The sequence below is a fragment of the Scomber japonicus genome, chromosome 8, assembly GCF_027409825.1.
Source record: "Scomber japonicus isolate fScoJap1 chromosome 8, fScoJap1.pri, whole genome shotgun sequence".
In the NCBI taxonomy this organism is placed as follows: Eukaryota; Metazoa; Chordata; class Actinopteri; order Scombriformes; family Scombridae; genus Scomber; species Scomber japonicus.
Genome location: NC_070585.1, coordinates 10,570,817 through 10,592,573, shown reverse-complemented (window position 1 = coordinate 10,592,573; position 21,757 = coordinate 10,570,817). Strand labels below are relative to the sequence as shown.

The window sequence follows — 21,757 nt, the reverse complement described above, 5'->3', positions numbered from 1 at the left end:
AACTTGTATGTTTCTATATCTCAATAAAAATAAAACCTATAAGCTACCACTGTAGGCTGCAGTAGGAGAGACAGTAACCAGGCTGCAAGTCCTCTCGTTTTGGGATCACATGAGAACAGCAGCATTTGTTATAAGAGAAGCAATGCTTAACTTTAATAAAGACAACATTGTTCCACGCTGCAGGATGCCTCAGCAAGTGTGTATCAAAACATCTGTAAATACTACATTCCCTGCACACCGGGGGCCGGGAGCACATGAGCGGAATTGTCACATCTCACTGCATGCTCCGCCGCTGCCTGCAACATCTGAGCCTCCTAACAGATACTGTAATGGGGGTTCAGGAAATAAACCCTGTCTTCAACAAGAGATAATCACTGATTTTAACTGAAGGTGCAGGGTGGAGGGTTGTATTTAGTGTAATGCGGGTTTGATTGTTTTTGTTGTGTAGGTTTGGGCTCCTGACTTTTTTCTTTTTTCTTTTTTTTTCTGTGGGAGTAATTTAACATTGTTATTCCCTGACACATGAAGTAAGACACTGAATTAATTGCATGATTTGCAGGTTAGTAAGTTGTTTGGAAATTATACGTTTTTTGACATCTTGGTTGCATATCAACTCTGTTTCATTTTAACATTAGTAAAAGCACAGAAGATATGTTTTAATTATATTAAAATAATAGATATAATATATATAATATAATTTAATAAACCTATATATCTCTAAACCTGAACCTTTCAACCATATTTTGCACATCCCCATGTCTCCTCAACTGCAAATCACCAAATGCCATACAAAAAAAAGACCTTTAAAAGCAGGTCTAAAAATAATGTTTGCATCTTTCTCTCCTCTTCCAGAGGTTTGTTCAGTTGACTGCGGGACCCATGGCGTGTGCATGGGCGGAGCTTGTCGCTGTGAGGAGGGTTGGACCGGTGCGGGCTGTGATCAGCGTGTGTGCAATCCTCTCTGCATCAAACACGGAACCTGCAAAGACGGGAAGTGCCAGTGTCACCAGGGCTGGAATGGAGAGCACTGCACCATCGGTAAGCATGCCTGTGTGTGTCCGTGTGTGGGTGTATGTATGTATGTGTGTGTGTTTGATGTATGTCAACAAGTGGGTGTGCATGGAAACACCAGCATCCACTCAGACTACACCGGCAGCTCCTTTCCACTTTGTTAAAGGAATGTTGAAATGAGAAGTGGAGGCAAAAGGAAGACCATAGGGAATTGAAGGCAGGGGGTGGGTTGGGGGGGGGGGGGGGGGGCTGACGAAGGAGGTAGGCGAATAGAGAGGAGTAGACATCTTAGAAGTGGGAGTGGGAGGATTACAAAAGAGCAAGATTTAGCTGTTTTTAAGTTGCCTCTCAACTGCAGACCCCAGGAGTCTTAGTTTCTATGGCCTTTGAAACACCAAAGTTATGTGATGAAAGGTAAAACTTCTCACCTCACTGTGATCAAAAATATCTCTCACATTGTGTGTGTGCGTATGTTTGTGTGTGTGTGTGTGTTGTGTGTGCACAGTCGTGCTACTGTATGTGTGTGTGTGTCTGTTGTCTCGTGTATGTGTGTGAGTGAGTGTGATTTTGTTTTATGTCAGTCAATCACTGTCTCATATTGACATCACTGTCACTTTGGATGGATGAGTGCCAGATTCTTTTGATTCACCCACAGTGTTTTGAGACACAAAGTCTCGTTCCCCTGTCAGCACAAGTACTGTGATTGCTATCTGATACACACACAAACAAACATCAAAACACAAAAAAATACCAACACATGTATCCACACACACACACCCGCACTCCAACACATACATACAGACAGGGGAATAACAGTTTATGATTTCCCCATTTCCCCCATCAGAAAGTAGGGCAGCTTTGACTGCAGCATCAGCCCAAGATGAAAGAGTTGTCAGGCCTCAGCTTGGCGCAAAGCACACTTCACTAGCACCAGACACTCTCAGTGTTAGTTTGCCTGTTCATTTCAGCTCTGCATGATGTTGCTTGCATTTATTTTAAAAAAAAAAGAAAAAAGAAAACAACTCTCCCCATCTCTTACCTTTTGCACGTTTTCTCCCACTGCAGACCATGGGAGCATGGTTGACAAAGCAGGTACCGTATCTGACTCTGGTGTTTTGTTTCTTAGCCTGTGGTGGTAGAAGCTAGCTGCTGCATTTGTGGGTTTTGGCCTGGCTTGGCTCTGTAGACTCTGTGGTGCTATCTGTCTGTAGATTAGGGTGCCAACCTCAATGACAACTCCCTCCATGTAGCGCACTCCCGTTTTACAGCAGTGCGTTGCGGCAGGGTTTAGCTGTCATTGAGCCTAGATGTGTTGTGGGGTATCGTAGAGCCTAGTATGGTATCAGCAGTGTTGAAGGGGGCTGTGCTGTGAAAGTGTGGATGTGCATGCGTGTGAGCGTGTTCTTCTCCCTATTTCCAATGTGAAATCTGAAAAACACAAACACATAACTCTGCTCAGGTATTCTAGTCATGTATGGCGTAAACACAGCTGCTTCACACAAGGAGAAAATGATGAAAGCCCATAAAGAACTTTTGAGGTAATTGGTGAATTTCATAGGCCAGTGATGCGAGGCCTTAATGCGGTGTCAAAAAATACAGAGCTGTTGAGTGTGTGTGTGTTTACATTCTGGGTATTTGTGGCAACAGTCGCAGCCACGGTAGAGTGGCTAATACATTTATTTTTTTGTGCATGTGTGTGTGTGCGTGTGACTCAATGCGCATACACTATTAATTCCAGATTTTCATCATCAAACCCACCCGCTCCAATCTAAGTAAAGAAGGGGGAAAAAAAACAATCAAACAATTTAATCAGATCACCAAGAGATAAACAGAATCATGACTAAGGTTAAGACATCACTGCAAACAGAGAAGAGAGCAGGTAGGGGATGAGACGTCTCATGCACAGTACGGATGTTTAATAGATAGCCCCGCAGCCGAACCTCTGTCTGGTTACACATAGCAGCACAGATTGCCTGACAGTACAGTTCCCGGGAGCACTGTTGAGAGTGTCCTCTCACCCTCTACGCTTAATGGAATAGCTCTCATTGTTTTATGAAGAGCCAGCACGGGTAAGAAAAGGTAAATCGCAGGGTTAAAGAGGGAGCAAGAGGGAGCGGGAGGGATAGCCAAGAAGAACAGATGGAGACAAAGGGAGACGGAGAGACAGGTCAAAGAACATGCAGGGTAAAGCAATCGGGGTAATTTTTCAAGATGGCTTATTAACAATAGGTGGAGTAGATGAGTGGAGGTTTATCTGAGGAAGTGCGTTGTTATCCGATCCATCTATAAGCCATAGTCTTGGATTTATGCCTGCAACCTTTACTTTATGACCTTTAGAGCAGACGGAGCTGGATACAGGGGGAATGAGGAGAATGGTAGAACTTTTTTTTTTTTTTTTTTTTTTTACCCCGTCCCGACTTACTTTCTTTTATGTACTTTGTTCTCATTCTTTCTGTCTCTTTCTCTATCTCTGTCTGTCCCTCGCTCCTTCCTCTGAGCCTTACACGGTATCTTTCTCTATCCAGTCATATACCCCAACACCCACACACAGCGCACACCACGCAAGAGTGTGTGCTGACCCATAACCCAAGGCAATTTCTTCTCCTTTTTAAGGGGATTTTTATCAGAGTCCAACTACATTAGTTGGGAGGTTGGACTTAATAGTTTCTGAAATCCCACTTTATTCTAGTTAGTATGAGGGGGTATTGACTGGGCCCTGGCATTAAAGAGAGAGGAGCCTCGTGCCGGCCTGCCCAGGCAAACCAATCAATGCCTGCTATGGATTGTCCTGTCCGGGTGCTTCATAAGTATTTGGCTGCTTTAAATGGCAACTCCATTTAACAGGCAATCACTGCTAACTGCCTTTGTTCCCTGAGCGCAATACTTGGGGACAGTCTATTGCAGCTTGACTGTTAATATAGCATCATGAGCAGTCCCCTGATGCAGAAAATGGTAATACTTAAAGATAAAAACCTTTGATTTGATTCCTCTTGTTGAGCTGAAAAATGTGGTTAAGTTTCTCCCACCTCCCCCTCCTCGTCCTCCTCATCCTCCCCCTCCCCCTCCCTCTCCTCGCACCCTCTTCTCGGGAGTTCAAACAAGATGGCGTGCTGTCTTTCTCCAAAGTCCTTTGTGGACTCTCCCTCATCGCCGGGTGGTTGAGACATATGATAAAATGCCAATCGGGGTGAAATGCCTGTTAATTTAGCGGCTGCCACGGTTTAGATTGCACTATTTGTATTCATAATGCATGGCTTTATTGATGCTGCGATTTGTTAGAGGGCAAAATCCTACAGTGCAACTTGAGTGAAAATATGTTCATTAATCTACTGAGCAGGACTCAATGAAAAGCATTTCATATTCATAATCTCTTAGCGGCTTATTTTGTCCTTCTCACTCCGCGTCTGCACACTACTACTGAGTGGGAAATGTCAGGTCATATCTCTAGGGTGCGTCGTGCTGAGCGTGTGTGTGTGTGTGTGTGTGTGTGTGTGTGTGTGTGTGTGTGTGTGTGTGTGTGTGTGTGTGTGTGAGAGTGTCTCTGCGTGCATGCACGTATTGTTTTATCAGTCAACCTTGTCTTTGCCTCCATCTCCCCTGGGCAGACTTAAGAATGTCGTATCGCACTCCCATATTTATTGAAAAGGAAATCACTGTGACAAGTTTGTTTTGGGCTCTTTGTGCTGCTGGAAGAAACATTGTCATTGTGTGTCATCATGCCTTTTCCCTCTGCGTGATAGATTCTAAATGTGGCAAACAAAGTCTTGTGTTAGAGGTAGAAAGGTGTGATTTAGAGCCATCTGAGAAAAAAGACAGGCCATGAGTTAAAGGCTTTTTGTGCAACATTTTGAAAAAGACATGAATGAGCTGCATTGTTTCAGCAAATTATCAAATAGAACAAAAAAGATATTACACTGAGCTTTCAGAAACAAAATTATCTACAATATTTATTGGTGTTTAATGGATGTTCTGATTCAGCTCTGATTTAGTAAAATCATTCTAATATGGGAGGAATAGTTTGACATTTTGGTAAATCTTGTTGAAAGCCAATAAGCTTTTTTTAATCAAATCAATTTAGTTTCTTGAATTGATTACTCTTTGGATAGGAGATTAATTTGCAAGTATTTTAATAATTGAATAATCGTTTTTAACATTTTTCAAGCAAAAATGCAAAACTTTTGCTAGTTCAAGGCTCTCAGATATGAGAATTTGTTGCCTTTTCCTGATCTTACTATTGTCCAATGATGGTTGGACAAAATTAAAAAGTTGAGGGTTTCACCTTGGACTTCACCATTTTCTGATGTTTTACTGACAAAATAATTAATCACTAAATAATGAATTCTTTGATAACAAGCCCTAGTTAGATGAGAGGTTAGATACCACTCTCATCACTGTCTGTTCAATATAAAGCTATACCTAGCAGATAATTAGCTTAGCCTAGTTCAGCTAGCCTTAAGACCAGCATATAACTGCTCCTCAATCCCTTAATGATCATTTTTACACTTTTAGTACTGACCTAAGAAATGGGACACAGTATAACCTGTCAATAACGTGTTTTACATGTCAATCTGTTCTCTCTGTTTCCAGTCTTTATTTCTTTTCAAATTTAACAGCTGCTGCCTTTAGCTTCAGAACAAATACATATTGTAGTATCCCCTTTTCTATGCCATATGTTAGAAGCAATCAAAAGTTACAACATAATGTTACTTTGACAGAAATGGAATTGTCCTCTATAACTGCAAAATTTCGTCATCCAGATTGCTTTTAAAAGTCTGATTTTCTACGCCTTAAAGTAGCTCTGGAACTCTTGATTTCAGGGTGGCCTTGCTATGTTAGTTAGGAAACTTACTCAGCTCCAGGGCTTGAGATGGTCCAGGCTTTTTTGCCTAAGCTTAAGTGAAGGTTTATTAGTTCATAAACTGCCACCACCCAAAGCCGCATACACACACACACACACACACACACACACGTATGCACGCACACACTCCGTCGAAAATAATCTCATTCTCTCATGAGAAAGCATTACTCTCAGGCCATCAGAATCCCATTACCTACACTGAATCATAAGTAGGAGAGAGAGAGAAACTGCGAGAGAAGGAAAGAGAGAGTAATGATCGGGTGGGGTTCTATCAAGTAAGTGAATCAAGCGATCTATCCACTTCTGTCCACACATACACACACACGTTAGAAGCCGCCCCAAAGGTGAAGAGACATGTGTGTGTGATGGGAAGGTGTGCATGGAAATTGACCTGCTGAATTAAATTGATTCTTGAACAATCAATACAGTACAGTATGCTACCATGTGGTTATTAAATTGAGTGAGTCTCATTGGTCTATCATAGCCATGTGAGCATGTGTGTGTGCGTGTAAGACCTTGTGTTTTTCTGTGTGTGTGTGTGTGTGTGTGTGTGTGTGTGTGTGTGTGTGTGTGTGTGTGTGTGTGTGTGTGTGTGTGTGTGTGTGTGTGTGTGTGTGTGTGTGTGTGTGTGGTCATTTGCTATCATTGATGATAAAACAGAAAAGCATCACCCTGCTTCTCTCCCATCATCCCCTCCCCTTTACTTTCCTCCTCACCTCCCTCCCCATCTCCCATTGTGTCCTCTCCACCCAGACGGCTGTCCTAACTTGTGTAACGGGAATGGCCAGTGCACCATGGGACAGCAGAGTTGGCATTGCGAATGCCAGACAGGTTGGAGGGGCCCGGGCTGCAGTGTTGCCATGGAGACCTCCTGCGCCGACAACAAGGACAATGAAGGAGGTGAATTGGAGAGAGCAGGGAGACACATTTTGGGGGTTGAGCTGCAGAATTCCAGTTGCAAAAAAAAGAATTAAGGACAATGGAGAAGATATATAATGAATTAAAACAAGAAATAGAATTAAGATTGAGGTCTTATGAGAAGAGCCCTCACTGGGGATAGAAAATTAAACTTTCTTTGGTGAAAGAAACAAAGATTATCAAACTATTAAATCGGGAATGGAAGAAATAGTGATTGCTTTTTTTGCATTCAGCACTGCTCATACCTCATGATTGCTCTTTCCTATCTCTCTCAGATGGACTAACAGACTGCATGGACCCAGACTGCTGCATCCAGAGCCCCTGTCAGAACAGTCCGCTGTGTCGGGGCTCCAGGGACCCTCTGCTAGTCATCCAGCAGAGCCCAATGTCCCAACCCCGCGTACGCTCCTTCTATGACCGCGTCAAGATGCTTGTGGGAAGGGACAGCACACATATCATCCCTGGTGAAAACCCATTCAACTCCAGGTAAGGCATTGAGACATGTGCAAACTCAGGCATACGATCACATATTATTCATTTCCATGGTACCGGTGGCTCATATTATTCGCGGCAATGCCTCCTAGCCCAGGATGAGTCATCAACAGTCTTTTCACATTTCACAGGGGAGAAAAAGCAGGAATTTCTCATATAAACATACTCAAAAATGCCCTTTTGCACATATACCAAAAGATAGCAATTACAGTAACGTGGGTGCACAGGATTAGTACTTGAAAATGTGTTTAATTTCAACCAATTAGGTGTAGAATATGTTGTCATGTCATCACGTTGACCTATAATGTTTAAACAATGATTCTGCATGCCTTTGAGGTTACAAGTTAAAGAATTCCACCACCTCGCCGCTCCTTAGAAGGTTTGACATCTATATGAATAAACACGCAGCATTGAAAAAAAACACTTTGACTTCAGTTTCAATCACACAAATATGAAATAAACTTAAGAAAGGGTTTGCTGCGCCCGCCAAGACGCTAACTAAAGCCAGAGACAAGGGCAGGCTAGGACGAGATCTTCATAGATTTAGTTAGTAGGCTTTGAAGCGCTGTCCATGGTGCTGATTCTTGTCTGCACACATTTACACATGCAAACATCAGACAGTGTCAGAAGAAATAACTTGGCAAAAATGAAATGTTTAAATGTTATTCTATGTGTGGCAGTTCTTACACACACACACACACACGCGCATCTGCATTGTCATGGTTTGTTTACATGATTGACGTGAGCTTATCTAGATGGCGGGGTTGCTGATTGTTTCTAATTAATGAGTAGTGGAAGACCAGCGCAATAAATGAACGGGCAAATTGGATGATTGAAGGATGGAGCGATTAATCAAACCATTTGATTGATGGTTAGAAAGATTGGGCTGATAGATTGACTATCGCTGCCTCACTCTGTCTCTTCTGTCTTTTTCCAGTTTGGCATCTCTAATCCGGGGTCAGGTGTTGACTACAGATGGAACCCCTCTGGTGGGGGTGAACGTGTCTTTTGTCAACTACCCCCACTACGGATACACGCTGACACGGCAGGATGGAATGTATGTACAACAGATACCCAGCACTCCTTGCTGAAAACTCGAAACTACCTCACCACATTGGCTGTATGATTAGATTAGATTAGATTAGATTAGATTACTTAGATTAGATTAGATTAGATTAGATTAAATTAGATTAGATTAGATCAGATTAAAAAACCTTAATGATCCCACGAGGAAACTTGACTTTCGCAGCCACAAATAATTAAATACAGCGACAAAAAAAATTTAAATAAGAGCAGAGTAAATGTATTAAGCCAGAACAACACAACTGAGAATTGAAACACTGCAATCTCTAAAGTGAAAATATGATTATGAACATTTAGAAGAAAAACAATAGAAAAACTTTGCAAGGAAATATGAAAAATGCAAAAATGCAACATAGAGTTGCAGTCATACAGCAGCTGGTGGGAACTCAGCTTGTTTTCATGGTTGATCATCTTTAATGTCATGTCATATGATTTTAAATAATACTGAATTTTGACTTAAAACTACAGTGCTCTGGTAGCACATACCATATATCCCAACAGGGACCTTCCAGCTGGGGACCTTTGTTGCGTGTCGTACCCTTTTTGTATCCTCATCATCTGTATTGTTGGATGTCTAATAGGGTCAAAAATGGAAAAACAGACACACAAAAAAGCAACAATATCCCACTGCTTTAACAGCCACTTTCCAATTTTGGTTAACTCACCTGACCCGTCTTTCTTTTTTTCTTCTTCAAGAATTCCACTTTCCTGCAGGGAAATGTTTAAGAGCCTGTTTTAATTTGACTCTTCTTCTCCAATTTTTCCTCTAAATGTTACTATGGATTTAAGTCTGTCTGACATCTATAACATGTTATTTCAAGTTTCAATTGGTTCTTCAGACTGACTTCTACTTATTAAATGTGAAGCTTCAGTGTTTCTTGTCTCAGGTCTTTAAAACATTCTTCTCCTCCCCTGCAGGTTTATGAACCGTTTCTTTGCAGTATTTTTTATTCCAGTTTGGCCGAGCTGACACCGAAACATCTGAACTTCTAGTAACATAATAATAATTGACCTTGTATTTCAGGGGCAGTTGCTCGCCCGTTTCACAGACTTGCGACTTGAATGAACATGCTCTGATGTCTCTTGCCTGACCTTGTCCAGTCTCAATGAGTGCTGCTATTTTCTTCCAGTTGTTAGAGGATCTCGTGGCCACAGAAGTTCCACATTCTCTCGGTATTTGCCATGACAAAATTACAAACATGTGAATGTGACCTATGTGTAAACTAATCATTAACACACTCATGTTAACCATAATTGGTGACAAGAGGTTATTGGAGAACATCTAATAAAATCTCTTCTGTTCTGAGACAAGTGTTCTAACATCATTCATATTTCAGACATTTAACTGCACTTTGAACGTTAAAGTGAATTCATGTTTTTAACGTATTTATTTCAGGAGTTTTATGTTGTTGTTGTTGTTGTTGTTGTTTTGTTGTTGTTAAGTTTCTTCCTAAAGCAGTGGAGTAAATGTTATAGTAGAAGAAGACAGTGTATGAGTCCATCCACAACAGCACTCCCCATCTGTACCTCATACCCATCCTCTTCTTGCAAACCTCTCCAGGTTTGACCTGATAGCTAACGGTGGTGCATCACTGACTCTGCGGTTCGAGCGTGCCCCCTTCCTGAGCCAGGAGCGCACCGTGTGGCTGCCCTGGAGCCAGTTTTATGCTATGGACACTCTGGTGCTTAAGACAGAAGAAAACACGATCCCTGGCTGTGACCTGAGCGGCTTCGTCAGGCCTGACCCTCTTGTGATTGCATCCCCTCTCTCCTCCTTCTTCAGCTCCAAGCCAGGGGAGAAACCCATCATACCGGAGACACAGGTGCAGTACCACTGACCTCTGGCAGCCGGCTAATCTTCCTTCTGGTTCCTTGGCTCTCTACCCACTTTCTTGTATGCCTGTCTTTTGTAGCTCTCTTTCTCCTTACGCTTCTGTAGTTTTTCCCCCCATTTGTTCCCGCTTCCTCTATTTCTTTATTTCTTCTATTGTTTTTTTTCCCTTTTTTGTCCTTCAGCCGTCAGTGGAACCGTGACCCCCATTACTCCCTCTCTCTCTAATCCCCCCTAATCCCTTTCTCCTGTCATCTCCTCCTTTGTCTTCCAGGTCCTGCATGAGCAGATCGAGGTGCCTGGCACAAGTCTAAAGCTGTGCTACCTAAGCTCCAGGACCCAGGGTTACCGCTCCCTGCTCAAGGTGACCATGACCCCAGCCGTGGTGTCCATGGGCCTGCTGAAGGTTCACCTGATGGTAGCGGTGGAGGGCCACCTCTTCCAGAAATGGTTCCACGCTTCACCCAACCTGGCCTACACTTACATCTGGGATAAGACTGATGCATATGGCCAGAGGGTCTACGGGCTTTCTGAGGCTGTTGGTGAGTTGCATTCAGGGGGAAAGGTTTTATTTCTTCAACCCCACACTCACTGAGTAGATTAGAAACTTTGCCAGTAAGGGAGCATTGGCTATGACAGAGGGAGAGAGTGCTAATTAGGGAGCTTGAAGGAGAGATTATACACCCAAAAATGTCCAGAAGCATCCATGCACTACGCGATATAGCCACAGATAAGTGCTTTTTTTTTCATATGTCTATTTTTCATCAAGGCTGCGTGTGGTTCAGTCATCCAGCCGTAACAGTGGTGAAGGGTTATTAGCCATCAGGGTGAGTTAGCAGTAGCTACTGGAGCAGCAAGCAGGAGTCCAGGGGAGCCTCGGTGCTATTACATTCTGCTGTCACAGTCGCTCACAGATGCTGTCAACCAAACGCTGTTGTCAGGCCACAGATGCAGTGGGCATCTGGGGTTCAGTGTGGCCTAACATCATAAGGAGCATGCTGTTTGGGAGATTAAAGCCACTCGAAGATTCCCTAAAGTAACTGTAATCTTACCCAAAGCATATAAAGCATCTACATGGTTTAGTATTAGGTTATGTTTTGCTAACGGTGGATAGTGGTGAAGGTATATCGCATTATTGTTTGCAGTGAAGCTGAAAAGGTGCTGGCAGCAGCATTCTAGCTGTGATTCATGTCAGAGTTGATGTGTTAACACACACTTCCTTTTAACAAGTAGGAACACAACAGCACACACATGCATGCACGCTTAATATAAATATAAACACTTAGAGTAATGTTAACATATCCACGCCATCTCCACACGTTAATACTTTTATGTTTATCATCATTTATCATCTAAGACTGTTGACACATGTGCACGATTGGGTCATATTGTTTCCACTAGCAGACTTTTCACTTTGGCAACCATCGTGGCCCACCAGGCAAACTGTCCAATTAACGAGGTTTTTAATTGATTTAGCAGCATGTGAGAGTGTTAGTTAGGTGTTAGTGCAGGTTTTGGTACAGGTGCTAACTAGCTTCTCTGTGTATCACACGTTTCACAACTTAAATGAACCCTGGAGGTAATGTTTTGATGAAGCTTTGTTTCTTTTCTTTTTTTTCTTTTTTTTACATGTTTTGTATACTCTGGTCTTATTTCACTCTGGTCTTATCCCCCACCCCTCACCCCCCAACCTTTCCCATATGCAGTGTCGGTGGGCTATGAGTATGAGTCCTGTGCCAGTCTCATTCTGTGGGAGAAGAGGACAGCCATCCTGCAAGGCTATGAACTAGATCCCACCAATCTGGGCGGCTGGTCGCTCGATAAACACCATATACTCAACACACGCAGTGGTATGAGTACATACATTTACATATTAATGTGCACTGACAGGTTTTCTTTGTTTTTCTTGTAGTTTAAATTTATCCAGTTCCCTTTGTGTAGCAGGTTTACAGTGCTGTAAATTTCACAAAACTTGCTAATGTCTTGGGAAGCGTATAGACAGCAACACACTTCCCGTGGTTCACTTAGTGTTACCAGGAACCTCTTTTTACCTGTCAGTGACGATTTTCACAGGAAGAGCTTGTGTTGTCACACCTAGTTTGACTTCTGTAGCAGACCTACTGAGTAAACATGTGAATAGGCCAATCAGCAGCAGCCACTGTACTGTAACGGTGGGGTAAAGAGGCAATATTAAATGAATATTGTATTATTTGTTATTAGTTGTGCAGTAATGCTAAAATACTCATAAATGGACTGATGCAGGGGTGCTTACCTGCTGTTATAATCAATTAGCTAATGGAGGTGTGGGAATCCATCCACAGCCCCTCTCATCATCAATCGAGGTTAGACAGCTGTACAGTAGACTGATGTTTTTTGTTTGTTTATTTGTTTTTCTTGGAAGTGGTGCACTACAAGTTTTGGGAAGGTTATATATCCTTTCTCTTGTCCAGGCATCCTTCACAAGGGAAGCGGAGAGAACATCTTTGTGACGGAGCAGCCCCCAGTAATCACCAGCATCATGGGAAACGGCCGTAGGCGCAGTATCTCCTGCCCCAGCTGTAACGGCCTAGCAGATGGCAACAAGCTGCTGGCACCCGTCGCCTTGGCAATGGGCATCGATGGCAGCCTTTATGTCGGGGACCTCAACTTTGTACGCAGGGTCTATCCATCTATGAACACGACTGGCATCCTGGAATTAAGGTATACAAAAAAGAATTCTGGAGAGGAAAGAAATGGGATGAAAGAAAAAAACAGGGTTTTTTGATGTTGCAGGAAAAATAATGATAGAAAAAAAGAAAAGCTGATTAGATGAAAGTAAGAAGGCAAAAAGACGAGTGGTTTGCAGTACATAGAACATGTAGAACTGCATCCTCCCTGGAAGCAAAAAACACAAAAAAACAAGAGGTGAGACACTGGGGATGATAAGATTGAACAGACTTATACACTGCACTAGATACCATTTCTCCAGGGTGTTTTTACCTATGTTTAAATTTTGTTGTTCACACCACAGGCAGCTTTGTTTCTCTCTGTAGGCTGCTCTCCACAGACTGTGTGAATTAACATTTGCTTTTTTTGTGCTTTTATCTCACTCTCTCCTTTGAAGGAACAAAGATTTCAGACACAGGTAAGATACTCGTGATGATAGATTCAAAGTTTCAAGTGAACATTCGAGCAACAATAGAGAAAGCACTTGAATCCAGCCATTATTGGAAATATAAAAACAAGCTGACATTATAATCCTTTTTTTTTCACCCCCGCAGTAATAACCCAACCCATAAGTACTTCCTGGCAGTGGATCCAGTATCTGGGGCATTGTTCATCTCAGACACCAACTCACGACGAATTTACCGTGTTCGCTCATTAACTGGTGGCCGGCTGCTGTCGGATAACGCTGAGGTGGTGGCTGGAACAGGAGAGCAGTGCTTGCCCTTTGACGAACGCTGTGGCGATGGCGGCAAAGCTACTGAAGCTACACTTATGAGCCCCAAAGGTGAGCCATAGAGGGGAAGTGCAATGAGGCCAGTTGGGCCAGTAAAGTATATACTTAGTCATGATTACAGAAGTGCTATTTGTGTTCGAGTCCATTCTTCAGATTTTCATGTAATCAAATGATGAATAAAAATAACTACAGGGTAATGGTTTTCATTATTTCCACTTTTTGAAAAGTGTTTTCTCAGACAAAGTGCACAATACATGTAAATTATAGATGGATTTAATTTTTCTTGATGAGGATATCTTTTTTTTTTAATCTTGTGACTCAACTAAAGCAGGACAGAGAAAGAGGTTATAAACCAGGTTAATGTTAAACTTATTAATGGAATTATTTTCGTGGATTATTGGATCTTAGAACATTGTGACACCAAACTGTCAAGGATGTCACACTGTCACATTTCTCGTCAGTGACACAAGCGTGTGTGCACGTGGGACTGCAGATGTTAGTATATATACAGTATGTGCATGTGTGCGAGTGTGTTTTCGCAAGCGTGTGATGAGATGTGTCTGAGCGACGATGGGAGAGCCAGGAGAAGGGAACGAGCCACCGCTTCCGTCTTACCTGTCACACGCAGGCGAAGTCAGCCAGCGCACATCAGCTTGCCCTCTCTCTGCCTTCTTTTTCTTTCTTTCTATTTCTCTTTCTCTCTCTTTCTCTCTCTCTCATTTGCTCTGTGCCCTTCGCCGTATCCTCCATCTGTTGTTGTGTATCTCAGTGAGTCTAGAAGTTATTTTAGGGCACAGTTGCCTAGAACAAACACACCTGTCTGAATTCCTGCTGCCTGTTAGACCGGCAAGGCTGACATTGCACCGCTGGTGAAAGATAGAAAGAGAAAGACAGAAACCAATGAAACGAAGAGAGGAGGTAACAAACAAAAGGCAGGGTGGGGACATCAAGAAAGGAAGTGCAACAGATCACCTAACGCTCTCTAAAGTAAATGCCATTACTAAGGAAAAAGAAAAAGAAAAAGGAAAACCACTTTTAGTCTACCTGTCCTCTGGCAGGAGTATCTCATCCCAGCATCCCGATGACTCATCCCAAAACTAACACTTCTCTAACAGTTCAATGCCCACTCCATCACTTTGTTCCCTCTCATTCGATGAAGCATTGAGCATTTTAGCTGTCAGGGCGGCTATCTGTTCTCAGTCAGTGGAAAGAGTGAAGTTTAATTGACTTAAAATATCTACGGGTTGCCCGCTATGTTATGAGTTATGAGTCATTATTCACAATGTTCATCTCCACTTTGACAGGTATCGCCGTGGATAAAAATGGGCTCATGTACTTTGTGGATGCCACCATGATCCGCAAGGTGGATCAGAACGGCATCATCTCCACTCTGCTGGGGGCCAACGATCTGACTGCCGTACGGCCACTGAGCTGTGACACCAGCATGGACGTCAGCCAGGTAAAAGAGTTTGGTGCAAGTGAAGAAGAGACAAGAGGTGATTGCATGATAGATGATGATCTAAGAGGTCCATGAGTGCTGAGCTATGATGATTGGGTGGAAGGCAGCCAGCCAGGGGGTCAGGCAAAGACTGATTTAGGGATAGATTAAAGAGTCCATGGATAAATGGATGGATCAAAAGAGAGTGCAGACTGCAGTCACTTAAAAAAATGAAGAGGCGACTTGTCTAAGCCTTGGCATCCTTTCAAAACGCCCCCAACATCACAGATATTATCTCATGTAAAACTTGTGTATCTACCTACCAGGTGCGTCTGGAGTGGCCCACGGACTTAGCAGTGAACCCGATGGACAACTCTCTCTACGTCCTGGAAAACAATGTCATCCTACGCATCACTGAGAACCACCAGGTCTGTACCAGCCTGGATCACAAAGCCCTTGAAGTGGACACCCACTATAGGGTTTTGACAGGATTTTCTCCCAATTAGGCTCTCTCAAGCCAAGTTAGAAGTAAAAGTTCAAATTCTAACAGTTTGGTCATGCTAAGTGTGCAGTGGTGGCGACATTACTGATTAATTAGCTTGAGGAATATTCTTTTTTCTTGTCTTCATTACTGAATGCGTTATCTGCACTTTTTCTGTCCCAAACCAAAGCTAGCTCTCTCTGTAGAATTATTACTGTTCTGATTGTGAATGTGGATATGTGATTGTATAATGTCTCACTGTTGCTGCCTACAGGTGAGCATCATAGCAGGGCGGCCTATGCATTGCCAAGTGCCGGGAATTGACTACAGCCTCAGTAAGTTGGCCATCCATTCTGCCCTAGAGAGCGCCACAGCCATCGCCCTGTCCCACACTGGAATCCTCTACATCGCCGAGACAGATGAGAAAAAGATCAACCGAGTTAGACAGGTATTAGAAGGAGCCATATTGCACACATTTGTTTGGGTTGGTGGTGGTTTTAGTATGAATGTGTTAGTTTAAGGATATGTCCTTGGCTAGCAAAACAGACAGCACAGCTGGTCAGGATGTGTGGGTGTTTTTTAAAGACATTCCGAGATTGTTTCAGATCTCCAGACACTACATTCAATTCAGGCACTTTTTTTTCCAGTCGTCTGTTTTGATAACTGAAAATGAATTTTGCTTTTGGTAATGGATTTTCTTTCATAGAGTGGGGACTTTTTTCTATCTGATCATTAACCCTCAGTTGTCTTCCATTTTCTTTTCTTTTTTGTCTGCATTTTTCTCAGGTGAGCACTAATGGAGAAATCTCTCTCCTGGCTGGCGCTGCCTCCGACTGTGACTGCAAGAATGATGTCAACTGCAACTGCTTCTATGGTGATGACGGCTACGCCCCTGATGCCGGCTTGAACTCCCCTACTTCCTTGGCTGTGTCCCCCGATGGGACGCTCTTCATCGCAGACCTTAACAATATACGCATCAGAGCTGTGCGAGCCAATCGGCCCGGCCCTGCTGTCTCAAACGTGGGGTATGGAGGATCTGGGGGTGCGCAGTATGAGGTTGCCTCACCAAGAGAACAGGAGCTATATGTCTTCAATGGGGAGGGGCTTCACATCCAGACTATTAGCCTTGTGACTGGGGAGCCTCTTTATAATTTCACCTATGGTCCTGATGGAGAGCTAGCCATACTGGTTGACAATTGCAACAATACAGTCAAGGTGAGGAGGGACGGCCAGGGCCAGGGAGGAGGGGCTGGCCTGCTCAGACTGGTGCTGCTGCCCGAGAATCAAGTGGTCACACTGGGACTGGACCCCACTGGGGGGCTGCGTAGTGTGTCAGCCCTGGGCCAGGAGGTGGCTCTGATGGGCTACAGTGGCAACACAGGCCTTCTGGCTACCAAAGCTGATGAGACCGGATGGACCACCTTTTACCAGTGAGTGTGTATGATAGTGGACAAGGTGTCTGAATGTGTGTGTATATTTCCATCACTTTTCTGCATATCTACATGGATGAACTTTACAGGTTTTGCTCCTCCTGTTCTGTTGCAGTCCCTGTTTTCCTCTAAGACCTAACACAGTATACCACTGCCCCCTAATGTTAGCTTTTAAAACTGCAGCCAATTCCTGTAAAATGCTCCTCTCTGGCACATTGCTTTAAAATGATGAGGTTGTGTGTGTGATGCCTTTTGTGTGTGTATGTGTGTGCACGTGTCTCTCAACACATATGTGGTGTAAGTATAAACACGTCCTTCTCCTGCCAGTTACCCTGACTGCAATCTCCTCCTCTCCCAGATACGACAGCGAGGGCCGCCTGACCAACGTGACATATCCCACAGGCATGGTAACGAGTCTCCACCGCGAGATTGAGCGTTCCATCAACATCGACATCGAGAGCTCCAGCAGAGACGATGACGTCACTGTCATCACCAACCTGTCCTCTGTGGAAGCCTCGTACACTGTGGTGCAAGGTAAAGCCCCACTCAGCACATACGTACAGGAAAATGAGCTGGCCATGAATTTTTAATGTAATTTTTGATGTGGCACGGAAATGGCCAAATGCTGAGCTCACATCATCATCAACACAAGGCAATACAATTCCAAATTTAATATGAATGATGTTGTTCGTTAATGATATTTTGAGTAGATAAAGATGGGTCTGTTTATATGCTATCGATGCTTTAATGAGATACACACAAACTACTTAATCTTAGTAATTAAAAAAACTCGGTGGTGATGACTATAATTGAAAGTCTTGTAATTTTCACTCAGTTATGTGCATGGTCTGGGAGATTATTTTCTTTCCCTACCCACATTCAGCTCTCCCCCTCCCTCTCCCTCTCATGGAGAAAAATTACCAATATATAGTTGTTAATCCCAGCTGGGATCATCCTGCTTTTGAATATCATCACAGCAAAATTCATTAACTCATGTAGAGTGAATCCTCCTCATCCCTCAAGCTTTCTCCTCATACACACACACACACACACACACACACACACACACTCACAAGCACTGACATACAAATACAGCTCTCTACCAGTTCCCATGATCCCTTAGCTTATTTGGTCTGTTTAAAAAGGGAGAAGAAGGAGAATACTTGTCTCTCTTCCTCTGACCAGTGCGATTGGCGTGACAGAAGTATGAATGCAGACTGCAGGCTGTTAAAGTCCGAAGGCCTTAGGGAGAATAAGCTATAGATGTATTCAGTTGTCCACCTGCGAGAGTTGTTCACAGAGCTGTAAGTCATTTAAGATTTCCACTGCACTGTGTGGGTTTCAGTACAGCTCTCTGCTGACATACTCACTTAACCATCTCCCTCTCTTCCGCTCTTTCTCGCTCTCTTCATTAACTCCTGCACAGTGAATTCTCCTTGGCCCTCCAGCTCTCATTTCTCTCTCTCCTTCCCTCTCCCTTGCTTCTGTTTTATTACGAGGTTGTTCAGACAGAGAGAGCAGAGAAGATTTATCTAAAGGCTGTTGCTGCCAAGTCAATGGAAAAGGCTTCACTTGTCTATTTGAGGCATTGTTAAAATGTGCCTGGAGCTTTATTACAAATTGGCCTTATGGATTACTGTCATTTATGGTGAGGCTTCAAAAGGAGACAGACACCATCTGATCCCCTCACCTTTTGTAAATGAAATAAAAAGGTTCCCCTCCACCCACCCTCTGCATCTGTCAGATATTTCTGCTGAGCTGAAAACAATTTTATCGTACGCTTAATCGCTTCATTGTGATTAAGACGCCTGTTTTCAGACACAAGAGGGAAAAGTTATCCTCAGCATTAGGCATGGGCTTATCTGTTTCCATTCTTGTGATTGAGAGTGAGTCATTACACTGTAGAGATAGGGAGATAGTATAAAGATATCCGTTTTCATTCAGATTGTTTTGTAAGAATAAGATTGAGCCGGGTCAGTCATTAATATTTTCACGGCATGAACTATTTCTCACAGACACATTTCCCCACTTATAGTTAGCTTTGTTTCATTAGAGTACAACATACACCTCCTGCTTTAAAGGAGAATTTTCCTTGATGCCCCATTTTCAGGTATCAGTAACTCCTTCCCTTGAACATTTGTCAGATGGTGGTAGGCCCGTAAACAAAATTGAGTATTCAATCAAATTGGCTGTGATTAAGGTTTAAGTGTCCATTCTTAAGGTTAGGGAAACATTTGAGTCTGTCAACATAGACTTCAGTCTCCAGTACTCTCTTCAGCTGCAGTCATGTCTTATAGAATCAGGAGTATGATCCAACTAGTCAAATGCTACTATCTTTTTTTCCTTGGTCCAATGAAAAAAGCTGTGGGGCTGAATAAAGATGTGAAGGAAAAAAAATCACACAATGTTATGAAAAGACAACCACAGAGATGAGAGAATCTGACTGAACTTCAATGGGATCACGAATTCTTGCAATGTCAGACAGAAAGTCAAACACTTTGTATGATCGTTTGAAAAAAAAACAAAGAATTGTTGAGTGGTGCTATCTAAATTCCTGTTGTAAGGGTGAATTTCAGCCAGCTGCTATCATTTCTGTTTGACTTATATTTGCAGGCCAGTTGACTCCTGGACTCAGCACTATTTCACTGGCGATGTCTGACCCCAGCCAAATGCTTTGGTTAATAGATATGCTGGGATTTGGGTTTGACAAAAAATCCAAAGTAGGCAGGAAATTAATTCAATCCTTAATTCTTGCTTTGCCTATCTTACAGTATGTTCACTTGTCTCCCCCTATAGACCAGGTAAGGAACAGTTACCAACTGTGCAACAACGGGACCCTGAGAGTGATGTACGCCAATGGAATGGGCATTAGCTTCCACACAGAGCCCCACATCCTGGCAGGTTCTGTCAGCCCTACAATTGGTCGCAGGAACATCACCCTGCCAACAGACAACGGACTCAACTCTATTGAGTGGCGTCTGCGCAAAGAGCAGACCAAGGGCAAGGTCACTGTGTTTGGCAGGAAGCTGAGGGTGAGACATTTAAATCTAGATATAGATAGAACATGCTTTACATTTCAGCATCAAGTAAAGCTCAGAAATGTTTCAAATTCCATTCTGTCCTTTTTTTAGGCTCATGGCCGTAATCTCCTCTCCATTGACTTTGACCGCAACACACGCACAGAGAAGATTTACGACGATCACCGCAAGTTTACACTACGCATCATGTACGACGCTCAGGGCCGCCCTGCAATGTGGTTGCCCAGCAGCAGCCTGGCAGTAGTGAATGTGTCCTATTCTACCACTGGTCAGCTTGTTGGGCTGCAGAGGGGGAGCATGAGCGAGAGGACAGAGTTTGACCCCCAGGGACGCATCCTGTCACGTTCTTTTGTGGATGGGAAGGTGTGGAGCTACAGTTACCTTGACAAAGTAAGTCCATTTATCACTTACATTGTCATCTAAGAATTAAACTTCACCAAGACAAGTAAATTGCAAGAATGGATAGTAATTTAGACTGTAGAACTGAATGATATAATACATCATTTTCATGGTTATGAAGATTCAAATTTTTCAGCTGAGAGCAAATTACTCCTGGTCCTATTTCACAGGAGGCAAGTCACCCATTCATAATGCTATTATATTAATCCCTATTTTGACTCCCTCTCTGCTTCCAGTCCATGGTGCTGCTCCTGCAGAGCCAAAGACAGTATGTCTTTGAGTTTGACGCCTCAGGTCGGGTCACAGCTGTCACCATGCCCAGCGTGGCCCGCCACACCATGTTCACACACGTGTCAGTGGGCTACATCCGCAACACCTACAACCCCCCAGAGAGCAATGCGTCTATTATCCATGACTTCAGTGAGGATGGCAGGCCCCAGGCCACGCATTACCTGGGCACCGGTCGTCGTGTCCTCTACAAGTACGGCAAGCTGGCCAAGTTGTCAGAGATTGTGTACGACAGCACTGCTATCACTTTCGGCTATGATGAGACAGCTGGTGTGCTGAAGATGGTCAATCTGCAGAGCGGGGGCTTCTCATGCACCATCCGCTATCGTAAAATGGGTCCGCTTATTGACAAGCAGATCTATCGCTTCAGTGAGGAGGGAATGGTCAATGCAAGGTTCGACTACACCTACCATGACAACAGCTTCCGTATAGCCAGCATGAAGCCAGTCATCAGTGAGACACCATTGCCCGTTGACCTCTACAGATATGATGAAATCTCTGGCAAGGTACAGAAATTTTGAGCAATGATGTACCAAATGACAACCTTTATCTGTGCTTTCCTCAGTATCAATACCTTTTTGGCTGCCCGAGGACTTACTCTCTCTTCTCTAAACCTTTCCATCCTTATAGGTTGAGCACTTTGGAAAGTTCGGGGTCATTTACTACGACATCAATCAGATCATCACCACAGCTGTCATGACGCTGAGTAAGCATTTCGACACTCACGGTCGCATCAAGGAGGTCCAGTACGAGATCTTCCGTTCACTTATGTACTGGATGACAGTGCAGTATGACAGCATGGGACGGGTGGTGAAAAGGGAGCTCAAAATCGGGCCATATGCCAACACCACTCAGTACCGCTATGATTATGATGGAGATGGACAACTCAGCGGAGTCAAGGTGAATATCCCATGGGGAGAGAGTTATTATTTTGAGGATCTCTGTCTTTAGAAGCTGAAGTGTTCATGACACCTAATATGATATATAATCTATCACTGACATTACAACTTAAACTTATTGTTGAGTGAAGTAGTTATGGTTCTTACACAGG

The 21,757-nt window shown here is 43.4% G+C and overlaps 1 protein-coding gene across 6 annotated transcripts in view; it reads left to right on the top strand.

Moving 5' to 3' along the window:
- tenm2a (teneurin transmembrane protein 2a) overlaps positions 1 to 21,757 on the top strand; it is a 150,681-nt gene that overhangs the window by 126,354 nt on the left and 2,570 nt on the right. For 2 of the 6 annotated variants that reach the window (XM_053324494.1, XM_053324491.1), the window contains 20 exons: positions 853 to 1,038; positions 2,077 to 2,103; positions 6,623 to 6,769; positions 7,063 to 7,273; positions 8,217 to 8,336; positions 9,924 to 10,185; positions 10,468 to 10,735; positions 11,900 to 12,043; positions 12,644 to 12,893; positions 13,297 to 13,317; positions 13,454 to 13,683; positions 14,937 to 15,091; positions 15,397 to 15,498; positions 15,826 to 15,999; positions 16,338 to 16,981; positions 17,340 to 17,515; positions 19,778 to 20,013; positions 20,113 to 20,409; positions 20,655 to 21,212; positions 21,337 to 21,606. In XM_053324494.1, the coding sequence (XP_053180469.1) occupies positions 853 to 1,038; positions 2,077 to 2,103; positions 6,623 to 6,769; positions 7,063 to 7,273; positions 8,217 to 8,336; positions 9,924 to 10,185; positions 10,468 to 10,735; positions 11,900 to 12,043; positions 12,644 to 12,893; positions 13,297 to 13,317; positions 13,454 to 13,683; positions 14,937 to 15,091; positions 15,397 to 15,498; positions 15,826 to 15,999; positions 16,338 to 16,981; positions 17,340 to 17,515; positions 19,778 to 20,013; positions 20,113 to 20,409; positions 20,655 to 21,212; positions 21,337 to 21,606 (4,478 nt within the window). Of the gene's footprint in view, positions 1 to 852; positions 1,053 to 2,076; positions 2,104 to 3,162; positions 3,179 to 6,622; positions 6,770 to 7,062; positions 7,274 to 8,216; positions 8,337 to 9,923; positions 10,186 to 10,467; positions 10,736 to 11,899; positions 12,044 to 12,643; positions 12,894 to 13,296; positions 13,318 to 13,453; positions 13,684 to 14,936; positions 15,092 to 15,396; positions 15,499 to 15,825; positions 16,000 to 16,337; positions 16,982 to 17,339; positions 17,516 to 19,777; positions 20,014 to 20,112; positions 20,410 to 20,654; positions 21,213 to 21,336; positions 21,607 to 21,757 lie in introns of all 6 variants that reach the window. The other 4 variants (XM_053324493.1, XM_053324490.1, XM_053324492.1 and 1 more) reach the window with 2 other exon arrangements.